This window comes from Diuraphis noxia, unplaced genomic scaffold (genome assembly GCF_037042655.1).
Source record: "Diuraphis noxia isolate RWA-SAM2 unplaced genomic scaffold, SU_Dnox_SAM2 contig0004, whole genome shotgun sequence".
Taxonomy (NCBI): Eukaryota; Metazoa; Arthropoda; class Insecta; order Hemiptera; family Aphididae; genus Diuraphis; species Diuraphis noxia.
In genome coordinates, this window is record NW_028301714.1 from 56,868,761 (window position 1) to 56,894,654 (window position 25,894).

General features: G+C 28.6%; 2 protein-coding genes across 2 annotated transcripts; both read left to right on the forward strand.

Annotated features, from left to right (window-relative positions):
* Positions 1-2,192: 2,192 nt before the first annotated feature.
* Positions 2,193-8,450, forward strand: Mcm2 (DNA replication licensing factor Mcm2). The gene is made up of 13 exons (XM_089226421.1): positions 2,193-2,372; positions 2,459-2,631; positions 2,691-2,857; positions 2,922-3,016; positions 3,072-3,466; positions 3,532-3,724; positions 3,786-4,221; positions 5,042-5,292; positions 5,362-5,526; positions 6,166-6,474; positions 6,747-6,929; positions 7,008-7,163; positions 7,241-8,450. Exons 1-13 carry the CDS (start codon positions 2,364-2,366, stop codon positions 7,361-7,363), a joined length of 2,655 nt encoding a protein of 884 aa, XP_089082547.1. The 5' UTR covers positions 2,193-2,363; the 3' UTR covers positions 7,364-8,450.
* Positions 8,451-18,760: 10,310 nt separating this feature from the next.
* LOC107161332 (uncharacterized) lies at positions 18,761-23,403 on the forward strand. Its single transcript, XM_015507694.2, has 3 exons — positions 18,761-18,923; positions 20,297-20,439; positions 22,232-23,403. Exons 1-3 carry the CDS (start codon positions 18,903-18,905, stop codon positions 22,854-22,856), a joined length of 789 nt encoding a protein of 262 aa, XP_015363180.1. The 5' UTR covers positions 18,761-18,902; the 3' UTR covers positions 22,857-23,403.
* Positions 23,404-25,894: the final 2,491 nt, after the last annotated feature.

The window sequence follows — 25,894 nt, forward strand, 5'->3', positions numbered from 1 at the left end:
GTAATAAAGACCGTGTGCTGAAATGTGTTTATTTCACATGGTTGGAATTAAAAATTCTTCTCTCACTACCTAACTCTCTCTCACCAGCTGTATTTATCCGTCCGTCTTTCTTAATCCAGGGTGTGTTGTGTGTTCTCGTTCTCCATATTAAGCTAATGTAATTGCTTTATTAGATGGTTACCGCTAAATTGAATTCAAATTATTATAATTACATCCTAACATTATTATTTATATTTTATTTTGTAACAGGCAACGCCGTGATTTCCCGCGGACCAGATCAGTCATTCTTAAAACGTGTTTGATCTTTCATCGTTAATTTGTACATGATATTTACAGCGCCATCTATCAACGACAAATGATTACGTTCAACATATAATATATTTATATTATGGTTTGTAATAATTTTTATTCATATAATACAAGCTGAATCCCTGCACATCATGCCCATTAAAAATCCTACCACTTATATGTCTCAAATCGTGTTTTAATTTTGTTTCCTGTGATTATACTAGCAGTATATTTTTATATAGATAGATAACGGTTAAAATATCCGTATATCTTACGATATTTAATTTAGTTTATCTTTATGTAATTTTTTTGGTTTTATCGAGAAAAGTCTGACAATTTTAAATATTCGATTGAATGATATTTGGGACTTATCACTTTTTAACTTAGCCTATCTTCTGCCCAAAATACAAAAATCACATATAAGAAGTAGCATTTTTTACGGACTACAAAGTGCACAGTTAATTCAGGATTGCACATATAATAATAATAATAAGTAACCATTTATAAATAAACTAAAATTTCCATCGTAAATTACCAAATGTCTGTTTGACCACCTCCCGAGGTCGGGCCTATCTCTTTTTAACTTATAGCCTATTATTCTGCCCATAGATTTCTGTACCAGTGGCGTACCTAGGGGGGGGGCAACAGGAGCATTTGCCCTCCCCTCGAGAATGTAAATAATAAATATTTTTAATTTTCACTGATTAAAATCGTATTTGATATCACTTATCAATGTAGTATATGATTCATGTTTTAAGTATTTAACAATAATTTATAATACAGTTTCAGATTATATTATGATTTATAACCATAAGCGATTGTGGAATTAACCCCCCCCCCCCCCCCCCAAAAAAAAAAAATGGTTCACAGGTACGCCACTGCTCTGTACCAAATTTCATCGCAATCAGTCCGGCACAAACAGACACAGACAGAAATCCATTTTTTTTTATATAGATATTAGATATAAAAGATAGATAGAAAATAAATACCAAGGTACTAAAAAATAGTAAATACTACTTTATAGATACATCTATACCTATATTTTTATACATCCTAAATTCAAAGACTAGCATTAGCTTGTTATAAAATTAACATTGTTTGCAACTTTTAAATTAAATTAGTATGTTTATGTTATATATATCTAACTATTAACTGATTAGTTTCCCTGGTTAAAGTATCTATTGTAACAGCTTAACTTTTTTCAATTTATAATATAAGACACGTAGGTATACGTTAAGTTATTATCATATTTAAACAGATGTATTTAACTTTTTGCATATTTTTTGATTTTTTCTATAAAAGTGTTGGGACGTCGCTCAAGCACTCGTTTTCCTTCGATCATCCCCTCTAGTATTTTACTGTGCAGTTCTTCAGCAGGGTGCTTTAATGCATGCCTTACCATTTTCCATCATCTTTTCTTAATCAAATCCATTAATGAACGTTTCTCGTCGACTGTTTCTAGTACATCTTGGTTAATTTTTCTTTCCATTCAGCTTATTTTTTGCATACGTCTCCACTGTCTCCAGGATCACATCTCAAATGATCCTAAGTCATTCTGGATTTTGGAAACTTCCGTCTTCGGTCTTCACCCTATAAGCTCTCGTTTGGCAACCTGTATATCTAAATTCGTGCTCACCACCAGCCCATCCAAGTCCTCATGGCTTACAGCCTTAAAGATTGTCGTCAATATACTAATATAGACTATAGTCTATAGAGAATAGAGTGAGTGAGCAAGAGCAGTTATTGCGGAGAAGTCATGGAGGAAATAAAACTAAAATATTTTATTTTATAAAAATAAAATAAAATAGTTATCACATTCACCAACTGAACATAGTGACAATAGTTTATGAATTACGTATCTAACATAATATGATTGAACGTTTCCCGCCATTTCAATTGTTATTTGTTTATCGGAGGTTTGGACGACTGGCATTGTATATATTTTGTATCCAATCCACTATCCATTTACATGATTGATGAGTCGTGCAACAAGGCCGCAACTCTAATTAAATATTTTTTATATTTTACGACTGGCTGTTTTTTTGTGACGAGTATTTGGAATCTACTGTTGTAAAATGTCTGCCGTGAGTACAGTTTATTTATCGTATAAATATTATATTATTGTAATAGCCTCGTTACTATAATCGTTGTGTTTTGTCTCGACTTGTAGAGAGATACCAGCAGTCCTGAACCTTTTGAGGACCTCGGGGGTGATGGTGATACATCGCCGGTACGTAATTTCGAGGACGAAGTGTTAAGTGAAGGTGATGTACTAAGTTTAAGTCAGTTTGATGACCCGGAGGAGGAAGATGGAGAAGAACTTTTTGGCGATAACTTGGAACGGTAAGGTCACAGCTTTCTTATAATTTATGGTCAAATTAATTGATCAATTTATCTAACAGGGATTATCGTCCAATACCGGCTCTTGATCGCTACGATGGTGACGAATTGGATGAAGACGATTATGATTACATGAGTCCTGGAGCAAGAGCTGCAGCCGAAAGGGAGTTACAAAGACGTGACCGAGAAGAAGGAACTGGTCGAAGGGATGCTGATGACATACTTTATGGTTTGTACTTTCATAACACTCCTATAATAGATTTTATTATGATTTAATGTTATGTTTTTTTAAGATGAACATGACGATGATGAGGCATCAAGAAAAAAAAGACGAATGGCTGAAAGAGCAGCAACTGGTTTCATTGTTGATGATGATGAAGATGAAGAAGTATGAATGTCATATACTTTTTTTGTGCATATTTTATTTTTCATTTTTTCCCTAGATGATAGAGTCTATTGAGAATTTACAAGATACTAAAGGACATACAGTTTCTGAGTGGGTATCCATGTTAGGTCCTAAGACTGAAATTGCAAACCGTTTCAAAAATTTTTTGCGTAATGATGTCACTTCCAGTGGTACATATCTATACAAAGATAAAATCAGAAGGATGTGTGAGAGTAATTTATGTAGCTTGGAAGTAGAATTTACCAATTTAGCCAATAAACAACATACACTAGCCCTTTTTTTGCCAGAAGCACCTTTAGAAATGATAAGTATATTCAACGATGTAGCCAAAGACTTGGTTTTATCCATGTATCCTCAATACGGTAGAGTTACTGCTGAAATATTTGTAAGAATCACAGATTTACCACTTATTGAAGAAATTCGCACTTTTAAGTAATTGATAAAAAATAAAAATTAATTAATTTTAGGACAACTGCTAATTTTAAATGTATTTTTAGAAAAATTCATTTGAATCAGTTGGTTAGAACTCGTGGTGTTGTAACATCAACTACGGGTGTGTTTCCTCAACTTAGTATTATTAAATATGATTGTTCCAAATGTGGTCATGTACTTGGGCCATTTACTCAGTCACAAAGTGAAGAAATTAAGCCAGGTTCATGTCCTGAATGTCAAAGTACTGGTCCATTTATGGTAAGTTAGTATGTTATAGTCTTAGTTTATTGTTTTGTATTAACATTCAATTTTGAATTAGGTTAACATGGAACAAACTTTATATCGTAATTACCAAAAGATAACCATACAAGAGTCTCCAGGCAGTATACCACCAGGTCGTATACCACGTAGTAAAGAGTGTATTCTCTTAGCTGATTTGTGTGATCAATGCAAACCTGGTGATGAAATAGATGTAACTGGAATATATTCAAACAGTTATGATGGATCTTTAAATACGGGCAATGGATTTCCAGTATTTGCTACTGTTATTATGGCAAATTATTTAATTATAAAAGACAATAAACATATAGTTGAGTCTCTTACTGATGAAGATGTTTCACAAATATTGAAATTGGCTAAAGAACATAAAATTGGTGAACGTATTGCAGCATCTATCGCTCCGTCGATTTATGGCCATGATTATATCAAAAAAAGTTTGGCATTAGCATTGTTTGGTGGAGAACCGAAAAATCCAGGTTTGTTTAATTTGAATTAAAAATGTCTATATAAACTTATTACTTATATTTTTTATTGTAATATTATTGAAATCATTAAATATATTCATTATTCAATTATTTTATCTCTATAAACTAAACAATTTACTGGTGGTTTTATATTTTTTGTTCTAATTCTAATTTAAAATCTTCTGAAATTTAATATACCTACATATTTATTTTAATTTTATAAATAATCCTTTTCTGTGTGATAATTAATGAGTTGTTTCTTAAACTACTCATCACAATTATTAATTCTAAATCAAAGCTTATAATTAAGAATTTAAATATGATTGTAATGAATAATTAACTTATTCAGTATAGTATAAATTACACTATTACTGCTTGTATAATAAAAGATTTACAGGGTTAAATACAATAAAATAAATTCATGTTTTTCACAAAAGTTTGGCTCTGTGGCACGGCAAAAAAGTAATAGAGAGGTGACCTTTGATTTTACCAGGGGTGGTGGGTGGCCAATGAGTATTATTTAGTATAAAGTAAGATATTTTTTTTTTTTTTATTGATTATTTACAACTTTGGCAACAAAGGCCATTAGTTTATAGTAATATTGTTAGTATTGGATATGATAAGTAGTTACAAATATTACAGTAAACATATTTATCTGGTTTTGAGTGAGTGGGTAGATGGAATATTAGACTTGCCTCTGAAAATTTTCAAATTTGTTATGCCACTGATTTAGGTTATGCAAATTGTAATAAATTTAAAATTTAACACTTAGCTGAATATTTTATATTATTTTATTTGTTTATTAAAATAATGGATTTAATGTTTTGAATAGGTGACAAACATAAACTTCGTGGAGATATAAATATACTGTTGTGTGGTGATCCTGGAACAGCAAAATCCCAATTTTTAAAATACATTGAAAAAATAGCTCCACGTGCCGTTTTTACTACTGGCCAAGGTGCTTCTGCTGTTGGTCTTACAGCTTATGTCAAACGTGATCATCAGACTAGGGAATGGACATTAGAAGCAGGAGCTTTAGTATTAGCTGATCAAGGTGTCTGTATTATTGATGAATTTGATAAGGTATGTAAAAGCAAGTAAATAAAAACATCATGGTTGACTATAAATAATATAATCATAATCTATTTTTAGATGAATGATCAAGATAGAACTTCAATTCATGAGGCTATGGAACAACAAAGTATTTCTATATCTAAAGCTGGTATTGTGACCTCATTACAAGCTAGATGTTCTGTTATGGCGGCAGCTAATCCAATTGGTGGACGCTATGACCCGGCAATGACTTTTTCTGAAAATGTAGGTTTGAATTTATTTTCGTATGGAAGTGCTCAAGAAGTAAGCTTGAAGGTCTAGTTTGGTAGAATTTTCAACTGGTTATTTACTCCTTTCTAAGTATTGAGATATGGTTATGATTATTAACATATATTATTAAGTGATGAGAACAACACTTTATTAATTACTTAGAACAGTTGTTACGTCTTCCTTCAGCTAAGTTATTCTAAGCTACGATTATCAACTAGTTATTGGGCTTCTAAATACCATGTTTCTATTGTGTTAACAACTGCAGTAACCCTCAGGGTTTTTGATGTGGTGTTTGGTTTTAGGAGGCGAGGTGGCTTAGGTTTACATTTGGATCCCAGAATACAGAAAACTAAACCGCCATCATACCTTAACATTATTTTTTGTCTACTATTATAAAAATATAAGAATTTTTTCCTCTGAATCTCATTTACTTGTTGTTTTTCGGACTCCATTAAAAATGACTTGCCAACCCTTGCCCTAGACAATCACCTTTCTAAAGAAAGTTCCCATTAGTAACCGAGTTTGAATTAGCAGTGGTGTGGTAAAAACTGCTGCTGCTTTTAGCTACTTTACCCCTTTGTATAAATTAACTTAATTGATCAAAATAAACTAACAACTGATTCCAATATTTAGGTTAATTTATCAGAACCTATTATGTCAAGGTTTGACATTTTGTGTGTTGTTCGTGATGAAGTTGACCAAGTTAAAGACAATCAGCTTGCAACATTTGTGGTGCAGTCACACATGCGTAACCATCCTTTAAGTAAGGATAAAGAATGTGAATTGAGAAATCCATTTTCTACTTCCGATTTGGAACCAATACCTCAAGATTTGTTGAAAAAGTATATTGTCTATTCTAAACAAAATATTCATCCAAAACTTCATCGTATGGACCAAGACAAAGTAGCTAAAATGTATAGCCAACTGAGACAAGAGTCTATGGTAAGTACAACAGTGATCCCTAAATATATTTGTTTTAACAAATCTTATGACAAAAGTGCTATGGTACAATTTCTACTGTAAAACCATCCAACCATACTTTTCGTATTAACATTTTTTGATCCTATGAACTATTTCAAGATTTACTATAAAAATAAACTTAAATTAATCTAATCGAATGAGATTACAATACCTATTTATGTTTATACTAAAAAAAGTAAAGAAAAACCTGAGCTTCACAAGTATTTGAACCTATTCATATGTGTTTAATATAGATGACAGGAAGTTTACCCATTACAGTCCGACATATTGAAAGTATGATTCGTATGGCAGAAGCCAATGCTAAAATGCATTTAAGAGACTATGTTCAAGAAGATGACGTCAACATGGCTATTCGTATAATGTTAGAGTCATTTATCGAAACCCAAAAATACAGTGTCATGAAAACGATGAGAAAAGTAATTGATTTTAATGACTAATGTACTTATAAGACAAAAAACTGAACTAACTATTTAACATGTATCAAAATTTTGTAGACATTTCAAAAATACTTATCGTTCAAGAAAGATACCACGGAGCTTTTGTACTTTATATTACATCAAATGGCGACTGATCAGTTGGCTTACATTAGAGGTATACATGGTGTCACAGTTAACACCATTGAAATACACGAAAAAGATTTCAAAGACAGAGTTAGTAATTTAATATTGTGTTTTATAACATTCTCTCCTTAAGAACGAACTTAAAGTTTTTCAATATATTTTTACAGGTAAAACAAATAGATATTCACGACTTAAGGCCATTCTTTGAAAGTAAATTGTTTAAAAATAACAATTTTGTGTATGATGAAAAGAGGCATATGATTACTCAAACATTACTTCTCGGTGAATAGACACATGGATAGTATTTGTCTATTGTTGGTAGTATATAAATTGTTAAACTAGTTAAGGTTTACAACTTGAAATTAATAATTAATATTGTAACATTATCCATATTACGAATATAAGTGGTATTTAGGTATTATTGCTGTATATATTTTTTTTATATTATTATAACAAATGGTCTGAGATCAATATGTTGTATATTCTAAGTTGTGTCATCAGCGTTTGAGTGTTTATGATCACATTTTGATCTACTAGAAATTTGTCATATTACTAGCTTGTGTTCACAAATTTTTAGATAGTGTATGTCATTATTTCATATTACAAATGATTTTTTTATGTATTAGCATTTTAGCATTATACCTCTCAAAATATATTGTAAATACATTTTCAATTGTAATTTAAGGTTGATTCATATAAATAACTAATTGCAATGTAAGATATATTAAATTGCATTTGAGTCTCAATAACTTAAACTTCAAATTTTTTTCTTGTCTCTTGAAGTGTTTTTAAATTATATTCAAGGTATAAAACTTGAAAAATACATAAGTTGATCTTGATATTCAAGTTATTGAAACTATGTATGATTTATTTTTATTTCTTTAAGGAGAGAAAATTATAATTATTTTTCTGTACTTTACTATTGTAATTTAATGATTCAGAATATTTCAGATTAATTATGAAAATTTCCCTGGATATTTGTACATTGTACTGCTTCTACCATAATTCATTGTAAAATTTATAATATTTTACAACTATTATAATCCAAACAAATTTAAGAGAGAAACAATTTTTACTAACATTAAATCAAATTAATACTTTTATGTGAAAGCAGAGACTTACACATTACACTGTTGTGATTACACTAGTTGCGTTGTAAATTAGTTCAATAATATAATTGTGTATCATTAAGAGTTCATGATCAATGTATTTATTAAAATAATATTGTAATTTGTGTGAAGGTTGTTGTAAAAGTAAGTTTAAAATGTTATACATGGTAATTCACCAAGCTTGTTCTCCCTCATTCTTCCTGTAATGATAAATATTCAAATTCTAATTTTTGAAATTTTTAATAAACTAATAGACTATTTTATTTTACCACCTAGGTATGTTCTGTGGGCTATGGCAATATACATTTCTGTTCTGTTTTCCAAATGAGACCAACCATTTCACTGTCATTTAAATATTTTTTTTTTTTTTTGGAAATGTTAGTGCACTTTATAATTTGAATGAGCAGTTTCTCAGTTAAAAAAAAATGATTAATACTTAGGGTAGTTGTTCTTAACAATGGTTGTCCTAAATTATAAAATAGATGTACTCGAAATTGGTTCTAGCATTTATTAAACTTGAACCATTTTTAAATTTTTTATGCTATATTAATGTTACTTTTTATTTAATTTAAATTATAAATGGCTAAGATTTGAGTGTTTATATATAAATTAGGGGTGGGCATGAAATCCGAATATCTGAATTTGAATCAAATTCTTATCCGGATTACTCAAATTACCTGTATTATTCAGGTTTATGAATTTACTTTTATGTGAATTTAGGCTTACAATTTATTATTTTTAATGTATAGTAAAATAAATTATTTTATTTTAATGAAAATTTGACGATAAATTGATACATAAGTTTTTGATATTGAACAGCAAAATTGATTTGAATAATCCGTGAAATCTGGATTTACTACATCCAAATATGCCTACCACTAATATTATAATAGCCCATATATATATATATAAGTAAACTCACTACCTAAGGGTATACAGACATAAAGTACAGATGTAAATTAAATTAAATTATTAAGTACATTGATACAAATGTATAAATTAATATTAAGTAATACCTGCATATGATAAGTTAACTAAAATAAAAATAAATCATTAAAGTTTTCTGAGCGAAGAATATTTATCTGTCTAGGATATATTATAGATTATTAAAAATTTTCAAATCTTAGATTTAAAAAGAAAAATTAAAATGTCAGTAAACAGCTCAAAACAAATCTAAATATTTTGAAAATTAAATCAAATATAGAAAATTTCTATATGAACATTCAGTGAAAATTTCAAGTATCTGCGGTCATTTGTTTTAGAGGTACACCAAAATAAGAAAATCGCTAAAAAACTAATAATGATCGAAAATTGCAAATACCTATGAATAGTTCAACTTAAGTCGAAAATTATTGAAAATTGCACGATGGATAGAATATACTTATACAAACATTCGGTGAAAATTTCATGTATCTATGGTCATTTGTTTTAAAGTTACACCAAAAACCAAAATCGAAAACTGGTTGTCAGTTGTTGAAAATTGTGCGCAAAATGTCCCGTTTTTCCTTTCATTTTTAGTTTGTTTATCCCGATTATTTAGAAAAATATTGAGAATTTTTTACTTTTGACTCCCTACCAAAGTACTAGAGCACTAGATTCACTTTCTGATCTTACAAGGTACTGAAGTCGAAAATCGAAGCTTTTTTACTGCTCCAAAACGTGATCTGATAATGAGAGACGTTAAATCCAAGTACAGAACTAACTTAAGTAACGAATATTTACAAGAGACGCTAATAATTGGAACCACAAGGTTCGATGCATACTATTAAGATATTTAAAAAAACGAGCAGTCCCAAACGTCTCACTTGGTGACTTACTCGTATCATAATAAAACAAATTTTGAATCATAAATTACAAAAATTAAATAAAAGAATAATATAAATAAACATACATTTTTTAAAGTAAATCTTATATATTCATATCTATTCCTCAATTTCATAACCTGACTATTTCTAGAAAAATGTTGACCAGCGATGCAAAAGCATATCTCAAATTTGGCCCGTCATAAAAGAAGTTGAAGATCCCTGGCCTATAAGATTCATTCGGTTATAAGACTTACTTTGTGCTGGTCTCAAAGTGAGTCTTATAAGTTATAATAGTGGCGTCCACTGTATTATTTATTATTGTCGGAGTGAGTGTTTTTTTTTAAATTTTGAAAACGAAACAGATTTACTCAATTTACGACGATATCTTAAATGAAGATAACAACTGTTAATTGGTCTAAAAACATATTTTATAAAAACTAGTTTAAATTATTTTTATTTTATCTTTTGGTTTAACATATCTCACCAATCATTTAAAATAGAATTACATAGTTATTTATTCTTTTTAGAATTGTTTTGGGTTTATGCCTTGTCGTATACCTACGTCGATTACTTGCGACGTACACAAAAAAAAAAAAATATAATCAGCACCTTTAATAAAAACTTGTCTAGTAACGACCTAGTCACAAGATCACCACCAGTGTACACTTCCTAAATTTTTCTTGTACTATTAGTAGTATATTATTGCTTAACCTAGTTTTTTTCCTATGTCTATCTACTAAAAATTACTGACTAATACGTCTTAATACTAAATATTATTTTATACATGCTTACTTAACCTAGTTGATATTTTTAATATTTTTAATATTAATGATTTTTATGATTAAGCACGATACAACAGAGCCTATTACTTAATTTTATACATAGGCCAAAGTTATTACGAATTCAGATAACATATTAATTATTTTTAATTAACATATACTTATTTATACAAAACATAATGATATATTTTAGACTTTTGTTGACACTTAATAACGACACAACCGTAGTGTTGATGGATAATGTATTATTAATGTTTAACAAACTGCCAGTGAGTCAAATGATTAAGTGATATTATTTCCATTTGATGAGAGAACAAACAAAGTGTTTTCATTATAATATTAATTTGGTTTTTAAACAGTTTTAAACATTTTATAAAACGTTTAAAAGTGTAAAACATAAGAACACTAAATATAATCGCCGATTATTTTTTTTACCAAAGAATATTTATCATTTCAAATCTATTTTTGTTTTTAGCAATATATATTTTTTAATTATTTAAATCGTTACAATAGAACATTTTTGAAAAATTACCTATAGATTATATCATACGTCCATATGATTTCTATACATAAAAAAATATACCCAAAATAATATTCCACTTCGGAGTATTAAAATTGTATGTTTTCCTTATAAATAAAAGTAAAATCTTTAAAATAATTACGATAAAAATTGTAAAAAAATTCAGGAACTACTTAATCTTTTAATTGAATCTTCGTTATGTAGAAAAAATATTTCAAAAATCGATAACAGTTTTTGAAATAATAGTATAAGGTCTCCATAGATATTATACTACATTCTATTGTTTTTATAATTTAACTTAGACTTACGACTTTGTGTCTACCATATAATATTTGTTTTTGTTAGATTAACTAATTTACCGAACGTGGGATCTTCAATTGATTAAAATAATAAAAAATAATCCTTTGGGGACCTCGCTTGAAGAAAATACGATGGGCAGCACTACCGAGATTCCTTACGAACCGACATAGGATGACCAGGTGACAAAATCCATGGTCAAAACCGTGAATACAAATACAAGAACAACGTATTCCAGTATATGACAAATTCGATGACTTTCGGTTAGGTTAGGTTTCGGTCACGTTTACATCGTCGCCGACTTCGATGTCGTCGACACTCGACAACCATTCTCGGTGACGATCTCGTCTACATCCACAATGTCTGGCTCTAGAAATTAATTAATTGATTTTGTTTTTTTTTTTATATTTACTAATTTGCCTTTACATATTTCTGTACAACATTATTTCACTACTTCTTCCCTGTCGTCCACCATCAATAAGTATTATTCGATTATTTTGAATTTAATACTCACGAAATTATACGTGAATATGCACGAAATGTTATACAACTATTATAAATTTATAACTATGTTATAATAAATATATTTAACTATGTTATAACTCTTTGTTTTTGACTTTAAAAATTTTTTTTTTTCATAATTTAATAGTAAGTCAATAATAATTTCTATTTACTTTAGGTGGCTTATTGTTTATCTGGCACCTTTTTGGGGACGTTACGGTATAAAGTATAAACACAGTATAATAACTATAATATGTTAGTAATATTTGGTCTATTAAATTTATATTATTAATATTTATTTTTGACTAATTGACATTTGTAACACAATAAAATTATTATATCAAACGAAAATTATATTATTTTTGTTGTGATACACTATGAATTAGTTTATATTATTTATACGTGAACTATCTTGTATAATACAATTTTTTGTAACTATATAATTTTATAGTTATAATGAATTTTTACAGTTAATTTTTTATTCGCAGGTAAACAAAGTATATTTTACATTAGAAAAATTGAAAATTTACTAATTCACTATAAAATGTTTCGTTTCCAGCATTGCGTTTCAACAAACTTAAAGGAGTACACAAAAAAAGAAGGGACTCTTCATCGAAACCCCCTCCCCACAAATTAAGCACTGCTTTTAAAATTATTTATCCTAAATTTATTATAATAACAAAAAGATACCATATATACATACAAAAAAAAAAAAAAAAACATTTATTGACACTAACTAAAATGTTTAAACAATTTTAACATGGAACAAAGAAAGTAAAGTAAAATAAATTATATTATCACACATTATTTGTATAACAATAATAATGATTAATATGTAGAATTTAGTGAGTACCTATAATCATACATTTTTATAAACAATATACTTAGGTGCTAGGTACCAAAAAAAAATCGGTTTAATAAATAGACCAATTAAAATAAATAAAGCTATTATAATCATTATTAATCACTTTTTGACCTTTGACTTAATTTAAGAATTATTATGTGTCAAACAATTACAATGAAACTATTGAAAGTACTAAGTTATACGTTATACTCTTCCAATAAAGTACCTAATCAGCTTATAAAACATTTAACAATTTAACATACGTAAATATATTTAAAAATATGTATACGCATTAAACGATCGTGCATGACATTTTACGATTTTATTTTAACAATTTTTTTTCCATATGGTACGGAACTATCGAGGACCGGAAAAAGAACTATGTTGTCAATACTTCTATACTCCGGCCTTTATTTTAACAATTTATCACGATGAGTGATTTTGAATTTAAGCTACTAAATATATTATAATATTGCTAAGGGCCGGTTTCACCACTACTTTAAACTACGATTAAGGTAAACCGGGGTTTAATCGGCCGAATTTGGCCGGTTAAATAACTGTTATCAGTCGATTAAGCGTAATCGACGTTTAAAGTATTTGGTGAAAGCGGCCCTAAATCACAGAAAAAATAAAAAAACAGTCAAGTACGCTCGGCCACCGTGGTAATTCACTTCGACAATAATGTATAATAGTGCTTTGTCACGTGTAGGTCATCTAGCGGCCGCGTGTGTATTGTCGCGTGGCCGGCCGCGCGACCGCTGTATGACTCCCGTCGACGTCACGCCGAACGTTTTGTCCGGTGATGTCACCAGTGAACACTTATTTTGTCACAAACAGCTCTCCGCTAATTATATTCCTTTTTTTAAATGGCCTAATGGAATACGCGAAACTATTGCTGTGGTCCAATAATTCTGACCACCAACCAAAGGTGATATTTTTGAAGACATGACGAGCCTAACAGTAAAATAATAATATACCTGCAAGCAATAATATACTGTCGTCAACGTATATTATATATTTACACGAATCGAATGCGTTTTTTTATTGTGTATTTTAAATTTTTTTACATAAAACATAGGCCACACGGACCATTATATAGTTTGACATTTACACTTAGAGTTGTGATTACATTGTAATATTATTGCATGGCTTAAATTAAGTTATATGGGTCTGGTCCTAATGTTTCTCCGATCTATTGTGAAATCTCCCTGAACGGACACCTCTAGATAGTAGACATTTTTTCGATAACGGGGACATTTTCACTGCTTATACAAGAAAGCCCCTAAATACCGGACAATATAAAAAATGGACACTTTTATGGCAGTTTCATTTTGATTTTGATTTTGATAATTTTTATTGTATATATAAAATAATCGTGGAATGCCTTTTTAAATATCTACCTATCATCCATATTATAGTTTTAAGCTTATATCTGTCCATTATCGTGTCGATGAAAACATTTTTCTAGCTTATGTTCTTCGAAGCATACCTAATACTGGTATTTTAATTGTGTTTGTGATTCCATTACATAGGAATGTATTATCACCAACGCAATTGCATTAGAAATTAATACCTCAATACACGAAATCACTATGCATCAAGGTCTTAACAAGCTAAAGTACCTAACTGATTTTTTCATATAATTGTAAATAATAATACTATTTGCATTGAAATAATAGAAATATCATTGATTATAAATCTTGTAGGTATAAATAATAAATGTTGTAAATATGTAATTATTAACTTCTCCTAGGTAGTTATTTTCGAGAATTTACCCCTCCCCACCTCTGAATAGTAAATAGCAGACATCTAAGTATCGGAAAAAATTACGTCGACCGAAAGGGTCCGGTATTTAGAGGTTTCACTGTATTGTTTTTTCTTGCGTATTCGTAATCTTGATATTCTGCGGTTATATGTTTTACTGTGTACTGTGTAGGCCACTCCGCACGTTTCATATGGGTGGCTCTTATTATTTTGTCATGATAGATAGTTGTGCGTAATGAATGTATGCCCTTAACCAACGCGTTTTTGTTATGTTATTTATTCGGTTTTTGTTTTATAAAAATTAACTTACCGTGTATTATTATATTATTATTAGTAAACGTGTCATAACACTGGTGTTAAATTATTCATATTTCATCCGGTATTGTGGAAATTGTGTACAGACAATTGTCTACATTCTATACTATAGGTAGTATCTATTTAGTAATAAATTAGTTACGAATGCCGAATGAGTGTAGCTTTTATATTATGAAAATAAATTGACATTTTTCACATGAAATTCTAATTCGATATATTTTGTAACATCTTTCATACGAAGCAAAGTTTGTTAAATTGTTATTTTGTGACTTACTTTGGGGGGGGGGGGGGTTAAAAGTAAAAAATTCTTAATACTTTTCTAAATAATTGAGAAAAACAAACTAAAAATTAAGGGGAAAACGGGAAATTTTACGCACAATCAGTTTTCGACAAAATCGATTTTGGTTTTTGATGTAACTTTAAAACAAATCACCACAGATACATGAAATTTTCACCGAATGTTTATATAAGTATATTTTATCCACCATGCAATTTTTAAAAATTTTTGACTTAAGTTGAACTATTCATAGGTATTTGCAATTTTCAATCATTATTAGTTTTTTCAAAATTAATATTGATAAAAATGTATTTATTTGGTAGAAAAGCTTGAAAATTTAATACTAGGCTTCTAACACATTGTAACAATAGCAGTTGAAAAATATTTAAAATACATAGTTACAATTTTTTTTTATAAGCATTCAAAGTTTGAATTTTGACAAAATACGTAAAAATCACAAAAATTCGCAAATTATTTTAAGCTAGAAATTCATAAAAAAATTTATTTTAACTCTATGATTTGAAAATTTTTAATAATCTACAATATATCCTAGACAGATAAACCATCTTCGCTCAGAATCGTTTTTCGTATACAATGATATCATTGGATTCAAATTTAATTCCATCCATTACAGTAACCCACTTGTAACTTACTGTACAGCAGAGCGATATCCACTTTCCCGCTTTTTTTTTATTAAGTTCGTATAATACATATATTAGTAAATAAAGTAAATATTTTGAAAATAGTCGTACGCATAAAGAAAATAAATTGAATGTTTAAAAACTTTTAAGCATTTTCAAAAATACGTTCATTCTGACTATCAATTTTATTGTCAAAGTTCAAACTTTAAAAGTTGATATGACTTATTAAAAACCATCCATTTGTTTTTTAAGGCTACAAACTTTGGATAAACTAACATCCAATGTTAGTTGTGTTACCCGATTTCGCCAGTGAAAAAATGTAAGAAACACAAAATATAGGTTATTTGTGTGTATCTATAGGTTTTTGCGTACCTCAGGTATAGGAAATTTGCTTTGGTGTACGAGCATAGGTTTGTGAACTAATTCGACCAACATGGACAATTTGCTAGTGGTGGACTGGATAATATTATAACACTTGATATATAAATCAAACGTGGTCAAAATCCAAAAAAATTAAATGCGATTAATTTATTCAACATAATATACGCGATGATTCGATGCATACTTTGCATACCTCATCCACCCGAGTAACAAATGATAACCATTACGTAAAATAAAAAATACTGATTTTTTCCGAATTATTTCTTCTGTAACCAATATTAAATACTCTTAAATACCATAATTTCAAATTCTTGGTATTTTTTATACCACTAAGGAGTATTTTGTGTCGAAACATTTTTATATTTTTTATTTAAATAAATACCTACATTTTTCTCATTTTAGTATAAATTATTTAGATAATTGATCATTGTTTTTGAAAATTTAACTAATATCTGATAATTATCGGAGATAGAGAAATGCGTTATGGTTTGCATGACGTATAGAACGATTAACATTTTGTATGCAATGCAGTATTTTTATATGAAAAATTATACCATTAAAACAACTATGATAACAATATTTCTCAATAAAATATTTTAATTTCCTAATTTATACTATAATCTAGTGGTAGGTGGAATAAAAAGTCCCGACGTAAAACGTCCCACCTTTAATAATATAGACTTGATTTTAATTGATACCTTTTATTTTTGTACTTAATGATTGGCAGTCGAACACATACTGATATAATTGTATCGATATAATTGATATAATGATAAAATGTTATAATAATAATTATATAATGTTATAATGAAATAACATATACAATAGTCAATAATACATAATAAATATAAAATTATTATAATAATACAATAGGTACCTACACAATACAGGGTGATTCTTTCTAGTGGGTACACTAATTATCTCGAAAAGTATTTACTTTTTACAAAATATTTTTTACATGGTTTCAAGTTGATAAAAAAACCTAACGTTTTTATTAAAGAATTATATTTTTAAATATTTTTTATCCATATCATTTTTTAAGTTTTTTACTTTTTTGAATGACAACATAGAGTTTTAATTTCATATTCCAGACCAGAAATTTTTTCTAAGTATTTTGATTCATAAAAATTGAATTTAGGGATAGTAATTTTTGAGTTATAAGTATTTAAAGTTTAGATTGACAGAGTGGAGTGGTACGGGGTTACCCCGCTAAATGTTTGTCCACTACTCTGCTTATCTAAACTTTAAATACATATAACTCATAAACTACTCGTCCTAAATTCGATTTTTATGAATCAAAATACTTAGAAAAATATTCTGCTTTGGAATATGAAACTAAAACTCTATGTTGTCATTCAAAAAAGTAAAAAACTTAAAAAATGATAAGGATAAAAAATATTTAAAAATATAATTTTTTAATAAAAACGTTGGGTTTTTAACAACTTGAAACCATGTAAAAAAATATTTTGAAGAAAGTAAATACTTTTCGAGATAATTAGTGTACCCACTACAAAGAACCACCCTGTATACTAATCGCACCTCTTTCTTATATTGTGACTTAATTAAGTCTATATTATTAAAGGTGAGATGTTTTACGTCGCGACTTTTTTTTCTTAGTGTGTGACTTTTTACCGATACTTTTTTTCCGCGATTCAATCTAGTACAAGGTATTAATATATGCACTTAAAATTAATAAAATTCTGTGAGTGCCCCACTCTCAAACCCCTGTTGGGTATAGCATAGGCATCGGGACATATAGCTCATTGAGGCAGGGGTGAGTTTCTTGTAGAATTAAAATTATGAGATAGCAGGACATAGAAAATCTAGGGAGATCTGTATCCTGTGATAATGTGAAAAAGGACTTAAACTGGATATATGATCTAATAAAACAATATACGGAGTGTTGATGTAGCCATTGTAGAATACAAAACGATTAAAAAGTAAAAGATAACCGATCATTTCTTTGACCAAACGCTAAGAAACAAAAAGTTCAAATGACTAGATTTACTAAAACACACTTTAGCAGAGTAATCGCAGGCAATTTGGAAAAGATTGCAGATATTCTTCAATGAATAAATTGACGATGATTACTTAATGAATAAATTAAAATAATATTGAAATGTCACAAGTCACACAGACTACAATAATAATAATATGTTAGCCAATAACCTTAGTTGTTGAGGCTTAAATAAATAAAATAAAATAATAATAATAATAATAATACGTATAATATTATGTAGTATATGTACGTGATGTATTGAGTTTTCTTAGAATCGTTCAAATCTGTTACAATTATAAATTATAATAATCAAATAATTACCGAGTATAATATGATACAGATATATAATATTATAGAGTAAAAATAATTGTAAATTGCATAATTATCATTATAATAATTATTATTAATTTAACGCGAGCGACACTCACGATTATAATATGTGGTGGACATACAATACAAATTCCGTACGCATCAGACGGCGGCTGTAATTCGCCCGAACAGTATATTATATAGTGTCGTATTACAATTTACAATATTGTAATCGAATACTAAGTTGCTGCAGAAATTACTGCCATCGCTGGATTTGTGGAGTTCAAAATGAAAACGACTGCGTTCAAAGTGAGTTTTATTCCAATGATCTAGCTCAAAGGCTAAAAGGGTATGCTCAAGGGGTAGAAGCATTTGCATACTTTGTGGGCTGGGAACAAATCATATTTTTTTTAGAGGACATAATACGAACTAAGCACACAAAAAAAAATGTTAAAAAGAAAAGAATACAACATATTCTGTAGGTATGATATATGTTCACGGCTTAATAGTTTGTGACAAGAATAATAATTCAATTATTATATGTTTTTAAATAAACACGTCTTTAAAACAACTTGACTGACATGAGATTCTTTTTTGAGATCTCACTGAACTTCAACTTCTTGTCTCTAATTTTTTCGAAAAACTTCCAAAAAATAATTGGGTACTTTTTTATTTTTTGACTTCAAAATTTTACATATTCGCTAGTGACACATAATTGAAGATTTTTTATTGGTTTTTGGATTTTTAAAACATATGTGATCCCAGATAAAGTCTCATATTATAGCACTGTAAATTAATTTTTTGGTCGTTATTAAAATATCCCTTAAACAGAGATACTAAAGGAAATCTTAAAATTATAAGTTTCCTATATCAAAACCAATTAATATATATATTTATAAATTTAATAGTACACAATTAATTTTAAAATAATATCAATTGTTTTAAGATAATTTTAATGAAGCAATAGAACAATATTTTGTAGATTTTTTATTTTATTTTTAGAACTTTCAGTTATACTGATTCAGTATAACTATTATACTTCAACAATTGCAATAATATTTTGTAGATATGTTTCAAATTGGTATTATACAATTTGAAAACTAAAATTAATTATTATTTATACAATTATAACAAACATTTTACATCAGTTTACCTGCTCAGTGCTCTTTAGGAATTTCAAATTAGTTGATATAATATAACTAATCAATTTACTACATGTATAATAAACTTTTAAGTTTAATGTTCAGTTTGTTATAACTTAAAAAAATAAATATTTTTCGTGTGCTATAAAAATAGGCGTGTAATAGACACACTGTATAATTGAATTACATATTCTCTAAGAGAACTCAATCAATAAAAAAAGACTGCTCGAGATTCCATATGAAATCTCATGGCAGGCACAAGTGAAGTTTTGGTTAGTGTTTTTATGGAGTCTTATGGCAGGCAATTCAAGTAAGTTTTCAAAAAAAAACCTTGGCAGCCAAGTTTCAAAAATATGTTTTTATTTTGCAACATAAAAATAAAAACCGTTGTTTTAGTTAAATATTTTTAAGGCAATACTGCATGTGCATTAATTTAAGGGCACTCAACACTTCTAGTTCCTCCTTTATCTTTGGATATTTTCGTAACTATATCAATTTTGGTATGTAAGTTTTATTTTTTCGTTTTTTTTTCTTTTAAAGGTCTTTGCATCGTGCATCACGGTCGTATGCCTCGCGTCGCCATCAGTGTCAAGGGCTGCTTCAGATCTGAAATCGGTTTTGGGTACGTCCGAGAATCCGATCATAGAGAAACAAGGTATCGAACAACTCAAATACCTCTTCAGGTGAGTGAAATTGGTTTATTTTTCCATCGATCTTTTTCAACTTTGTACATAATAACTTACAGGGAGCCATGTTTAAGTGCAGAGTTGATTTGGCTAGCTATTTTAATAGTGGCATCCAACTATTTTATCAAAACTTTAACTACCTACCTGCTCACCCCATACAAATAGTATATCTATCCAATTGTCCCAATAATTTGAATAAAATATTTATTTTACATGTTTAAATGTTGCATAAATTTGTTGTACCTATTACCTGTGTATATATATATTTTAATATTTGTCAAAATCTTTTATGTTTGTATGTATACCGTTATTACAACGGTGGTCGGGTGGTTCACAAACTTTTATGGCATGTTGCGCCTTTATTTTTTTTAAATAAGAGTTTACACGGTGCCAGTCCCTAAAAAATAATAAAACCAGAACAATTTGTAATATATTATGAAAATATTTATTTAATTATAACTACACATAAGTCGTAAGACATAAGTTATATTAATATTTAGGTATTTTAGTATTATTATTTATTTTATATATATAATATATTTATTTCATTATTTGTACATATTAGATTATTGCGATGGATAGAAAAATTTTCGGCAACGCAGCGCACCTGTAAATATAACCGCGTGGCGCATAGTTTGGGAACCACTACGTTATAGTATTATTAGAATAGACTAGTTGCCCAAAACAACAAAGTTGATTATGATAATTAACTTGGGTTAGCTGAGTTATGTAAACACAAGGTCATTAATTCAAAACTTTAAAAGTAAATAGTTGACATATATTAAATTTGACTTGCTAAGTTTAAATATTTAATATGAACAAAAATATTAACTTACTTAATTCAGTTAAAAAAAGTTAATTTACGTTTTTAATTAATATTTAGCTAAACTGATCACACAAAGAATATTAATTTATGCATATCTAACATTATATTGTAAAATATTATTTTCTCAAGAAATACAACAGAAATTATAGCCTGCAGCGTCTCCCAACCGCTGTGTCGTGGAGCCTCAATAGGTATTGTCGCGAAATATCATGATTATTAATATAATTACGTATAATTTCGATTATAAGTTAAAGTATTTTTAACAATTATCATACTCTGGCAGTCTGGCATGAGGGTGTGCTTGTCAACCATTTGACTACACATGAAACTTAAAAGAATGGAAATCAAACCCAAATTTCTCACTAGGACTAAATTTTTATACCTTATATAAACATAATATATATTACTTAATCGTATCATAATCGTAATGGAATACATCTGTTTTTCTACATCAATATACATTTCATATTTTCGTATTGCTATAGTAATTTACTGATATACAACTATTTTGATTAAAATGATAAAAGCCTAATTTTCTAGTATTACAAAAATGTATATTTATTAAACGTATTATAATATATGACAGTGTCAAGTGTTTCACGGCTAAATATGTGTTAGAGCTAGTGTACCATGAGGGAAAACGTTTGAGAAACGTTAAATTATAATACTGTATTAGTATTACTATAGTAGGTATTAGATTATATTTTATTTTATTAAAAACCATGATAATGTAATTATTATTAATTTTTAAACTATAAAACCATTAAAACCAAACGTTTTAAATTTTAAATCGACGGATTGTTATTAAATCAATGGAAAAGAGTCAAGTCTAATGTCAAACTAAACTAGTTAACTTCTTAAGCTAATTAGAAAATTAAGTTAAAGCTTGAAAAACGAATTCAACTTGAACTTTTAAACTAGTTAATGCCTATCTTAAATATTTACGATGTTTATGTTTTACAGGCAGAATGTTGTGGATTTCAAACCTTACGATTCCAAGTTGATCTCGAACGAAATGGTACAAGAACTATTGATGGCGGTGCATGATCCCATGTTGTCACATAGATTGTATCGAAAACGCAGATCTTACGACCCCAAAGTGGAACGTAGGTTGAAGAAAGAGATAGAAGGTGATGATAGTAGAGTTTCTGTAGACTTAAAAGTAGGTGTCCGTGTATTCCCGGATCTATCAAACGAGGTCAGTGACTATCCAGAGTCCAATGAGGTCCAGAACTCTCAACAGTCCAATGATGTTCAACAGTCACAACAATCCAATGAGGACCAGAGCTTTCAACAATCCAACGAGGTCCAGAGTTCTCAACAATCCGACGAGGTCCAGGACTCTCAGCAATCTGACGAGGTCCAGGACTCTCAACAATCCGACGAGGTCCAGGACTCATCTCTACAATCCGACCTGTTGGACTCTCAAGAATTAAACGAGGAAGATGTCTCGAAAGACGAAACATTCGAGCTCAACGAATCCGACGACATCTACGGGTCAGAAGAAAGTTCTGACGATTCTAGCAATGATGACGAGGAGGAAAGCATTAAATCTAGTCCTTCTCCATTTCAACGAACAACATTTTAATAACTACATAATCTGCTTTTAATCGTAACCTAAACATATAATAATATCATTAGACACTCATTTTTTGGATGGTCATCCTATCCCAAATAAATCAAATCACTGTAATGATAATTGTTTCACCCTTAATATTGAATATTTTTATTTATTATTAATAACTCGATCATTTTTATATAAATATAATTTAATATAGGTACTCTATGACATTCATTTCATAGTAAATTTTTATATACATTCCGACTAGGCCTATTGTGTCGTAGCTTATATTACATATTAAGTCTCAAACTTTATTATAAGTAATATGTTTTATTGATTTTACGACATAGAAAATATGTATTAATTAATTGAGTAAATACCGCTTTTTTCAAACTGTTATTCTGCGCCTAAATATAATGTCTTTATCTGTGTATTATTATTATGACACATTTTAGTATTTTGTCCTGATGCTTGACATGACTTCATCGAGGCATCGTACTATTTTATTATGTTGCACAAGTGTATGTTGGAACTCGGAAGTTTTCAGAATTAAAATATACGCATCTTTATATTATATTATTATTTATTATTGTTGGTAACCTGCATGTAGACGCATGGCCGCTACACTGCAATGCCAACAAACATTTTTCAATATTATTTGTGCGTTTGAGAGAGTTGAATCTGCCATTGGTCAATTATTTTCAAGGGCGTTCAACAAAGTTCCTGTTTTATTTTTTTATGGAGAAAAGGGATAATATATAATGTCATACACTTTGATGTATACCTACCTAGGTACATACGAATAAGTTATTATTGCATAAATAATTTCGAAAGATTGATTATTTTATTCTCATTCCGAGCTTCAATATAATATTATAACATTAATTTTTTAGATTCCGAGTTAGGTGTATAATATTATGTGTGATTTTTTTTATAACAGAAAAATTCCTCCGACCTTTAACCAACTACTATAGGGAAATGTTAATAGCAAACTAGCAAAGTGAACATAGCTTATACTTTGAAGTACTTCTGGAATAGTCGAAACAATAAATAAGGTTAGCAAGCGCTGATACCATGCACTCTGACGTACGGTAGATATGGAATGGGCCACTGTAATAGATGTGTATAAATGTGTTAAATTTGGATTAAATTATATACCATTGTATATCTATGAAAAACGATTCCAAGAGGAATCGGTGTGTCAGCCTAGGATATTTTATAGTATTGCTTTTTGGTTATAATAGGTAGTTAAATAGTAAATACTAAAAACTTACCTATTAACAATTCTATAATTATCAGTGATTTTTTGGTTACAATATGAATCATAAGATACCTTGAAATAAATTTTTAAGCCTAAATGCTATAAAAATTGAACATTTTGTAAATTTTATACTTAACAATAATTTGCGCGATTTTAACGAATTTAATCAAAATTTGAACTTGTAAATAAAATAACAAATTGCTTAAAAAAAATCATGACTATATTACATCTATATGGTTTTTAAATAGTTATGATATTAATTTATGAGAGACGTATGTATTGAATTTTTAAGCTTTTAGATCGAACGAATTATTTTGTATATTATAGAAAAACAAAATAATAATAAATCAATGACAATTTAAGCAAAAACCGTATAACTTTTGGATAAACTTAGCTTGGCTATACCCAAAAATTATTTTAGTTGTAACTTTACACTATATTAACAAAATGTAGTAGTTATCCATTAATTTTAAAAAGTACTGAGAACTTTCGATTTTGACCACCTTAAAGTACCAACCTGCAGATCCAATTTCAATCAGAAACATATAATGATGAATAGAACATTTTTCTACTATCTAAAGTAAAAGAGTTTCCAGAAACAAAAAGAAAACACACTCGAAATCTAATGAACCTATAGCCTGGCTACCGGAATGTATACACTACTATAATGTATAGTTGTTATAATAAAATTATTCTTGTAAAATTTTCTTTCAACAATTTTTTATCAAAATGTACAATTAAAACCCGAAATCCATCAAAACTAGTTTCTGAAATCCCTTTTAGTCAATCCTGGTTTTGACTACCTTGTTAAAACTAGAATGAACCGCAGGTTTAAATAAGTCAGTCAAAACTAGTTTTAATTGGAATACATGAATAATTCTAATCGATTTGAATTTGATCACAACCTAATTCACAGTTTAAACTTAACGATCAGGATCAACTGACAAAGTTTGTTCAGTTCAGTCTCTTGCAGATCAATTGTGCAGAAGAAATTGCCATGTATTTGAAATTTTTCTAACTTCTGGTGCTCCGGTTCTTCTATATTCAGACAATGGAAGAGAATTTGTCAACTATATTCATTAGTAGAAAGAGTTGTTGATTCATTGATTACTAAATTTTTAACTGTAATACTTAAACCTACCTGTATATCCTAAATTTCGCTATTCAATCTATGCAGGTACCTACCAATAAAAAACATTTCTTAACACTTAGATAGGTTTTAGTCGTTATATAGATGTATACATTGTTTAGTTTTAGTTTCATAATGCTAATTTATACTTATATTATCATTATTATTACTACATTTGGATTATGTATACATATAAATAAATAGATATGTCTATGTAGTGTAAAAATGATTTCACCATTATAAGAACACGCTACACCTGCGTGTCTTTCAAACGTACCTATATACGACGTAGCAAATTTGTGATCAGCAGTTTAAATTTTGTGTGGTAACCTTCAATATCATAAATTATAATAGATTTAATTTACTAATGATCAATCTTAAAAGTTAGAATATGTGTTTTCACATGGTTTACAATATTCATACAATTTTCAAGCACTAGCTATTATTTTGTAAAATATACAATAAATTTAAAAATATCTTAGACATTCTTAGTTTTTACTTTAAGTTCGTTATAATAGGCCAAATTACTGTTTTATTAAAGGCTACTACACTAAATTGGAACTGCTATAAACAAAAATTGCATGTGTTAAATAATTGTATTATAAAGTAACATATAATGCGAATGTTTTCTTAACGCGTAGGTATATAGACATTATCAGTATCAATTGTTTCTTT